Source organism: Micropterus dolomieu, linkage group LG10 (assembly GCF_021292245.1).
Source record: "Micropterus dolomieu isolate WLL.071019.BEF.003 ecotype Adirondacks linkage group LG10, ASM2129224v1, whole genome shotgun sequence".
Taxonomy (NCBI): domain Eukaryota; kingdom Metazoa; phylum Chordata; class Actinopteri; order Centrarchiformes; family Centrarchidae; genus Micropterus; species Micropterus dolomieu.
In genome coordinates, this window is record NC_060159.1 from 10,990,352 (window position 1) to 10,999,842 (window position 9,491).

Here is a 9,491-nt window from a genome sequence, read left to right on the forward strand (position 1 = left end):
TGTACCAGCTGAGGCAAAAGTGCATGTCTCATGCAAAATGTCAGCCTCCATAAAGAGATAGCATTCCTGTATTGCAGTAGCCTACTAGGCTTGGTAGCTAGTTAGCCCTGGTTTTATAGTACAGATGTTACTCAACATGTAATTGGCTCCCATACACCCTGTAATACCACATAATAAGGTAGTTTATAGGTAGAATAATAGTAAGCTGAGCTAGTCCTTACCATCTGACTCCTGTGTTTTTGCTTTTGCAAAGGTTTTAGATCGGAGTATGGCCCTTATGCACGTAGCTTCAACATGTGGACAAAATTCAAAACTCCACAGCTCAGCCATGCCTAGTAAAAGTTGCCACACTGTGCTTGTGCAATCACTGTTTGGGGAAGAGGTTTAGTTAACAGTCAGTTAATACTGTTATTAGTTACACCTGTGTTGGACATTTCTAAATAATCCACTGTGAAAAAGGTTTATTCATCTTTTGTGGTTTCACTATACAATGTGTGCCCCCTGTAATACCTATGCGTCCCTCCAGAGGGCCGCACCCCACAGTTTGGGAACCACTGATGTAAATTAGCCAGTGCAATGTGTGTATTATCAAACCTTGATTCGTGACTATTTTGAACAGGTAGTGTTGTAAATCATATACATGTCCTTAGGAAGCAGTATTTACTGGTGAGTCCTGTCTGCAAATTGGCACAGGTTATGTAAGAATTTAGAGGTTTTTTAATACAGTTATAACCAGAATACATTCTGCAAAGTCTGCCATTGTATTACCATGTGAGTAATGTTGATATATTAAATTGATTTAATGTAAAATTTTATGCTAAACTCTTCAAAGCCCTGTCAATATAATTTATGTTTTTGTACTGAGCAAAATTTGGTAGCACTAACCTAATGTGGTCTAAAAACAAGGAAGAATTAATAGGAAGAAACACCAAGAATAAGCTCAAAATCACAAAAAACAGTACACACATGCACTTCTTGAAAGGATATCACAATCTGCTTTTGTGTTTTTTTATTGTCAGTTTGTGTTTGATATTGCTTTTCCACAGACAATCATGAGCTAGCATAGATACAGTACATGATGTTAATAACATGCAGAGGGTTTTATTGTGCTCTCTCTTGGCAGGAATAATGGTCCTTTGTGTCTTCCTTTTAAAAATGTCTTGGATGTCATTCTTATTTGATGCCATCCCCTACAGTGATTTAAAATGTGTGTTGTATTTTGTAAAAGTAAATGTCATGTTTTGTGTTGAAATAAAGACTTTTCCATAAATCTTTATTTCTTACTTTCATACTTTCCTTGTCATCTACAAATTGGCTTCCCACTTGTCTTCAGTCATTTTGAAGTGTTTCTGTTCCCTTTCAATAATCCATTACCAGGAAATCTTAATGCCATGTGCAGAAATTGAAAATAGGCATTGAGTGTTTATATGGCTCTGGCCAAGACAGCTGCATCTGATATAAATCCATTAGAATCTAATGGGCAGATAAGCCACCCTTTCCCCCAAAGATATGGCTGCCTTTCTGTTTGTCTGGCAAAATCTCTGTGTATGGCTGTTCTGTCCAGTGGCAACAAAAGGAAGCCAAAATAAAATAAAAATAAAAGAGGTTACAAACATGTGACTTTCTTTTCCAGTATTGACTTGTATGTGTAACACTCTTCCGCTAATGTAGAAGAATACACATTAATTTATGTTATTGTAAGTATTATTTAAAATATCAATGTCTTACTGGATATATTTCATGGTTTGTGCTTTGCACTTTGACAACTCATGATAGGTTATTACTTGCACCAAATTACCACTAGGGAGCACTATTGGACTGGAGTAGAGCTACACATTATTTAACATCAATCAAAGTGGCGCTATATGAGGATATGTTAGCTGACTGATTGTCTTTACAGTCATAATGAATACATTTACGGATTTGTAACAAAGAGCTGTCATGGCATCTTGTCTCAACTGTACTTGATGGCAAGAGTCTAACCTTTAAACCTATCTGTCAGAAAAGAAATAAATAATGAAAGAAGTATTCAGATCCTTTACTGAAGTTAAAGTAGTGGCAATGCAGTGTAAAAATACCATTACAAATAAATGTCCTGAATTCAAGATCTTACCCAAGTAAAAATACAGAAGTCTTATCTGCAAAACGTACTTAAAGTATCAAAAGTAAAATTATTACGCAGTATTATTATATTTTTCAAAAAATTAGATTTTTTTTTACTGAGGCATAAATATGTAAGATTTTATGATGTATAATTGTAGGTGGAGATATTAAACTACTTTATTTATTGTTGTTAGGTAGTTTAATCTATAACAAAACATCACATTTTAGAAACTTTATTGTGTAGGTAACTAGTAACAGACATTTAGTGAAGAAAAAAGTACATTTTCTCTATGAAGTGCAGTGAAGCAGTGTGAAGAAAGGAGAACAGAAGGAAAGGTAGGCTATCTAAAAAAAACTGTAATTAGGTAAATACTTATTACTTAGTTACACTCCCCCATTGCCATCTGCCCCACACATTGTGACTTACTGTGAGCCTAGTTGATTGGAGTGGAAAAATTTAAGATACTCTTTGCAAACACACCTCACTGTGCATCTTCAAAGAAAAGTTTGAGAACTTTTTGTGTCTTGTTTTTCTGTACCATATATTATTGATTACAGTTCAATAACAAGATTATAATATATAATAAAATGCCAATAAAATGAGGGCTCGTTGATGATTTACTGAGACACAATGTATTCACAAGAGTGTCAAGGACAAAGACATACAGGGGATCAACTGCTTTAAAGTATAATCTGGAACTACCTGTTGATCTACATCATCCAAATAATGGCGTAACTTACTTTCACTACTGAAACAAAATGCCAGTTAGTTTTAATACAAAAGTTATCAGTATTATACTTATACTTACTATTACTTTAAAGAAATAAAACAAAGGTCAAATCAGATTTTTCACATTTGTCAGTTACTTTTAGATGAGAAACTGCAATTATGCAATTATAGAACTACAGTTGCTATCTGTCTGTCTCTCTCTGTGTGTGTTTGTTTGTCTCAGCAGCTCGTAGTCATTCCAGTAATGATGGACAGGAAAGTGTTTGTAGCGAAGTTGGGATTCAGGAGGAGCTGCTCCAACATCTCTCTGCCTTTCTCTCTTGTGTTGACTGAACACATGGCACTTCTCCACAGATGAACCAATGTCCCACCTGGCAGGTGACATGATCAAGATCATCCTTAAAAGCTTACTTATCCAATAAAAAAGATACTTATTTATATTTGTGTGCGTGTGGGTGTCTGCCCTACCCAGGATTTTGTTGACGCTAGTCATCCAGGAGAAGATAGACAGTGTGTGGTTCTCCTCCTGACTCAGATCGGCAATGTTAGGCGCATTGTCGCCATCCTAGTTGTACAGATATGACAGATGAAACAAAAATGAGATAAATACACAGGTTGGAAATATGTGATTTCAGAAATGAATGTTGTGGGTGCGTACCTTTAAAATTCTACTTGGGAGAGGGGACATGAACATCGCAGATTTTTCCAAATTGGAGTGGAAATGTGCCGCCGAAACATATTCCGCAGAGTTCAGCCAGCTGTTGGCAAATGACACCTCTGCAGCAGAGTAGTGGCTCTGCCTGAAGGAGAGGACACAAACATTTTGGGAAATTTGCTCATTCATTTTGTTACAGAGAGTTAGAAAAATCATACCACAAATATCTGCCAAATGTGATGCTACATTTAGCAGCAGATTAGCTTAGCTTAGCATAATGATTAGAAAACAGTTTGGCTCTTTCTGAATTCACTCTTTATTTACTATATTTACTGTATTTAATTTGGTGTCCATATACAAGTGTGTAAATTTTTCAGCTATATACTGCCGTCATAAATTCTACAATGGAACAAAAAAAGTAGTGTCCTTGGCATGTACACTATTTTCTGCTAACAGTCCCACAATGCAATGCTTCGCATTTTTCAGTTTTGAAAATAAAGTTAGTTGAGGGACTCGACAGCTGGCAGGGATGATGATTCCTGCAAGTCTCCGAAATCTCAATATAGATTATATTATAGATAGATAGATTACTTGGCGTTGCATGCAGCAGAGGCATAAATTGAAGCCATCTGGGCCGCCCAGTAGAGGCCGAGGAGAGCGTCTTTCTTTTCATTTTCAGGAAGAGGAGAGTCAGCCGAAGACTTCAGACCCTTTAATCACACACATAGAACATTAAGGAGGTACTCCAGCGATTTAGTATTGCACTTCCTTAAAGTTGGGGATGCAGAAGAAGAATAAAAGCAGCAGAGGCCGGGATATCCTGAGTTTTAGACATATACTGTGTATGCCCACATTTTTCAATCTCCAAACCCCCAGATAATACATGCTTTATGTTTTAAAAAGGACATTATACATCATACTCATAGGCTGAGTAGTGATCCCCACAACAACTGTGTACTATGTGTGTGTGTGTGTGTGTGTGTGTGTTTGTGAACTGCATGCACCTGAAAAAAAGCATCCCACTTAGACATGGCATCAGGGTAGCGAGCTGCACAGTCAGTATATGTGGTGCAATAGTCTGTTACACCTTCAGGCACCTGCATCTGGACCTAATAATATCAATATCAGTCATGATTACAATCATCATCATCATCATAATGAACACCATAACAATTTTAATTTGTCAAATACTTTAGTTTATGGCTAAATTCATGCGAAACTAATGCTATTCCCATCGGCCTCAACTTTGTACTACTTTAGAAAGTGTTAGCATGCCATCATGCTAAACTGATATGGTGAATACGGTAAACATTATACCTGTTTAACATTAGCATTGTCATTGTGAGCATTTTAGCATGTGGATGTTAGCATTCAGCTCTAAGCACTGCTGTGCCTAAGAAAAGCCTCACAGAGCCCGCTAGCATGTCTGTAATAGACCCTTTGTCTTGTTATCAACTGTCTCACTTGTCCAACTGCACAAGTACCTGGACTCCTTCTCCCATGAAGCCCTGCTGTGCAGCAGACAGGAATGGCAGTGCAGAGACAAAGTAGCTCACACCTGGAGGAGAAAGAAGTGGTGTTGATAGTGTTTTAGTGTAAAGTGTTGTGTATGTGTGTGTGTGCTTGCGTGTGTGCATGTGTGTGTGCATGTGTATGTGTATGCAGGGGCGGATTGGCCACCTGGCAATTCTGGCATATGCCAGAGGGGCCGGACTATTTGTTTTGGGGTGGGCTTGTCCGATTGATATTTATATCAGTGTCTCCCACACATCAGCTTTACTTGGCGACCCATTTAAGCATTTTGCAGACAAACACTGAGAGAAATGATTACGTTATAAGACTCAGACGGTGAATATTTCACAAACACGGACCAGGTTGCCTAATGCAACAGTGAACACTTTGGTGCAGGTGCAACTGAGTACAATGTTGGTTTTGGTTTCGATTGGCTTCCTCATTAACAAGCCTCCTCCGCGCACTCGCGGGTGAAAACAGTATGGTCATGCTGTGTCATTTCGGCCACTTTATAAAACAGCCCACTGCTGATGGAGAAAGTCAACAGGGCTGACAAATACAGGGAGAGAGAAAAAGGAAGAGGTAGCTAGCTAGGGCAAGCTGTTGTGTTTGCAGCAGAGGTGTCTGTTCCTTGCTTGTGTGGAAATATTAGAAGTGAAGGCAAGGAGAGCAGAATTAAGTAGGCTAGTGAGTAATGTTTTTATTTATGTGTATTCCAATGTTGAGAGCAGTGTGTGAGAAAACATTTTTCTGCAATGTTTAAATCGGCTACTGTGATCATGGACGTTGCTGGAATCGGCACAGATAGAGACCCCCAGTGTTCTTGTAGGCTGAATGAAAATGCTTTGAGAAAGGTTTACTTGCACAATAAGAAACATGCAATGCAATTTGAATACAGAAGAAACAAATGTGCATTGTCCACGAAAGTTACTTAAGCAACAAAAAAAAAAGCTACTGATTAATCATTATATTCCATTTTATTGTTGTATTTTGAATTGTCACCTGCTGAATTTTGTGCTGCCATTGATATAAATAAAGACATTTACTCCATAAATTGGTGCAGAAAATGTCTCCAGAATGCAGAAAATTAAGAGTTTAATGCTCAAAATCTTCTGGGGGAGGACCCCCTGATACACAAACATTTTATCATCGAATATTTCTTCAAAATAGTGTTAAAATATCTTCTCCTCTTATTCTCATGACCAAAGTCTTTCATCACACCCCTAATCTCTGACCTTATGTCACCAATTCTTTACAACACAAAGTGACGCCCTTGCTGTTTCATACAGTAGGTCTACTGCTTATATTATCTCACCATCTTTACACAAACGTAGTGAATGTGTGTTCATGGGGATGCGTGGTAAGGTGGGCTGGTATGGCTACAGTGCCAGGGCTGAATTTTTGTCCCAGTCCGCCCCTGTTTGTATGTGTGTGTGTGTGTGTGTGTGTGTGTTTGTGTGAGCCAGTGTGTATAATGTTACGGGGACATTAATCTGTTTACACAGTCACACTGTGGGGACTCGCCTTCCTTTTGGGGACAAAACGCAAGTCCCTATAACCCAAATTACTATATTTTAAGGTGAAGATGTGGTTTAATGTTAGGGCTAGGGTACATCTACAGTCAATTCAAGTAGAACTGTATTTGTTCCTGGAGGGGCAATTTGTTTTTCAGCAGTAAAAACATTACGAACACACAGATACCACAATATAAATCACACAAATATCAAAAGGAAAAGGAAAAATACAGAAAAATAAGTACTCTATGTTTTAGTGCAAAAAGCAATATTTACCAGCGAGGGTGTGTGGTCTAATTGATAGTACCTTTAACTACTGGAGTGTAGCAGTTAAATGGCTGAGGGTATGAAGGAGTGTTTGTATCTGTGTTTTGTCCAATGGGTACTTTAAGTGGGAACCCGAAGGGTCTGATACTATAGGTGCATTGGGTGAATGCTGTCAGACAGTTTGGATTCTACTTTCTGTGTGTGTGTGTGTGTGTGTGTGTGTGCATTTGTCAAACTTACAGGCCCACCAGCTCTGGGTAGAAATACACGTTGTATCTCCTGTCTGCAGGCCACAGGTTGTAGCACTAGTTGGGTCAGCGAGGCGCCCTGCAGAAACAACACATTGTACATAAAGTTATCAGATTGTGTCTCTTATATTACAACAAGGGATGGGCATTTTTCTCATGTTGACTCCGAAAATTACAGGAAAAGTTGCTTATTTAATCATTACAAAGAAGTCATGGCTGAGGGTTAGATTTAGAAGTGCTCTTAAGTGATTCACTGTCCACTTTTGCACAAACTATTCTTTCTCATTTAGGGGAAACATTGTTATTGATAAAAAAAGAAAATAATTGAAATCTTACCTGTAGTTAGCATCCATCCAAGCTGCAGTGGAAGTCCCCAAACTGGACTGTCTGTGGCATTTGTCCCCATGGATCCCATAAACGGGTCTGTAGCAGCTATCATCAGCCGGTAAAGACTCATGCGCTGAAGGAAGTGCCAGGGGTCGGGAGTCAGGATGCCATTCTGTATCGGCAGGTCAGTCACTTGGCCGGCAGTTTGGGCCCACAGGATAGGCATGCCATTTTCTAGAAATACGGCAGAGCTGCAGAGAGATACTGCACATGCCAGGAGGAGGCCGAAGACTGTCGGACGCAGCATGACTGATGAGCTGGGACTGCAGAGGGATGAAGTCAAGAGTTTCACTCTGGACTGAGAGTTGTCACATAAATACAAGGCTTAAATACCCTCTGTTTACACAAGCAAACACACACTCAAGTTAGTCCGCTTGTCATGTGGACCCTCAGCGACAGACAAATAAGAGAATGTGTGTTTACACAGAGCTCAATACTATCCAAATACTCAGGAACAGAAAGTCCAGATAAAAAGTGGAGTTGAACAAGGACAGCATAAAAGAGAAATCATGCAACTCAAGAAGCAGACCTTCTCCATGGTTCATGCGAAAGATTGGATTATGTGGAACTGAACTCTGTTACAGTGGCTGTGTGGTTAACCTGCATGAACCATAATGTGCAAACACTGTGCCCGTCTGGGCTTTCACAGGACAGCAGATCATAGTTACCTAAACATATATTATTGCACTCACTGGAGTGTTCAGCACATCTCTGCGTCTTCTGGACAACACACATTTTTGTCACTTTTTCAAACAACATGTGAATATGTTAAAGTTGTAATTTAACATTTGCAGGTTTGACACACAGGGCTAAAGCCAAGATTTTTAAAAAGAGTCATGCCTCCAACTTCCCCCAAACCTGCACCCTAACCATTCTTGGAAAATTTAGATCAGATACAAAAAAGTCTCTAACGTTTCTTTAATTTTCTTTTTTCATTATTTTTTTATTTAGTTGTCTGTTGAATCAAATTTTCTGTAAATTGTTGCACTAACCCTGCCAGGACTAAAATTGTGGGGAAGAAATATTGAATCCTTTATTTAATTATTTATTGATGGCCTAAAAGTTATACCTTAGTCTTAAATATTGGAAGCAGGGGTATAAAATACCCCCCATGAGCATTTTCTTAACTGTACGGCGTAGGTCGCCAAATCCCTAGAAAAAAAAGACAGGACCTGAGGTGGCAGCTATGGCCTTGTTAATATATATTGACATTTTGATTTATGTTACACAAATGTGTTAAAAGATGTTTTAAAGAAGACACAGAGGTGTTTAAAGGATACACATCCAAGCCTTGATGGAAGAAGTATGCAGATCCTTGACTCAAGTTTAAGCATCAATACTACAATTAAATTACTCTGTTACAAGTAAAAGTTTACTTATAAAAGTCTAAAGAGAAAGTCCTCATGCAGGACAATCTCTTCACAGTGCTAAATGTTTATAGACGTTGCAGTGATGCATTTAAATGTGAGCAGCATTTCCATGGTGTGGCCAGTTGAGGTGGTGCTAATTTAAAACCAGTGTATTGCTTTGCTGTTGCAATCTATAATCATATTTTACAAGCAAAGCACGAGTTTTGTATATGCATACAGTGGGGGAAAAAAAGTATTTGACCCCTTGCTGATTTTGCAGGTTTGCCCACTTACAAAGAATGCAACAATCTATAATTTTAATCATATGTACATTCTAACAGTGAAAGACAGAATCCCAAAGAAAATTCCAGAAAATCACATCATATGAATTTATAAAAATTGATAACCATCTGATGAGGAAAAACAAGTATTTGACCCCCTACCAAACAGCATGTTAATATTTTGTAGAAAAGCCATTATTGGCCAGCACAGATGTCAAACGGTTTTTATAGTTGGTGACAAGGTTTGTGCACATTTCGGCAGGGATGTTGGCCCACTCCTCCCTGCAGACAGCCTCCAAATCATTCAGGTTCCGAGGTTGTCGCCTGGCAACTCAAATTTTAAGCTCCCTCCAAAGATTTTCAATTGGATTCAGGTCTGGAGACTGGCTAGGCCACTCCAGAACCTTGATGTGCTTCTTCTTCAGCCACTCTTTTGTTGCTTTGG

General features: G+C 38.7%; 1 protein-coding gene across 4 annotated transcripts in view; it reads right to left on the reverse strand.

Moving 5' to 3' along the window:
• Positions 1–2,320: 2,320 nt before the first annotated feature.
• LOC123977700 (protein LEG1 homolog) overlaps positions 2,321–9,491 on the reverse strand; it is a 9,307-nt gene continuing 2,136 nt past the window's right edge. For 3 of the 4 annotated variants that reach the window (XM_046060593.1, XM_046060592.1, XM_046060594.1), the window contains exons 2-9: positions 7,366–7,679; positions 7,022–7,108; positions 4,973–5,046; positions 4,493–4,597; positions 4,080–4,198; positions 3,492–3,633; positions 3,302–3,398; positions 2,321–3,204 (exon numbers count right to left, since the gene is read on the reverse strand). In XM_046060593.1, coding sequence (XP_045916549.1) covers positions 3,053–3,204; positions 3,302–3,398; positions 3,492–3,633; positions 4,080–4,198; positions 4,493–4,597; positions 4,973–5,046; positions 7,022–7,108; positions 7,366–7,663 — 1,074 coding nt within the window. In that variant the 5' untranslated portion in view covers positions 7,664–7,679 and the 3' untranslated portion in view covers positions 2,321–3,052. Of the gene's footprint in view, positions 3,205–3,301; positions 3,399–3,491; positions 3,634–4,079; positions 4,199–4,492; positions 4,598–4,972; positions 5,047–7,021; positions 7,109–7,365; positions 7,680–8,696; positions 8,715–9,491 lie in introns of those variants that run through there. The other variant, XM_046060595.1, reaches the window with a different exon arrangement.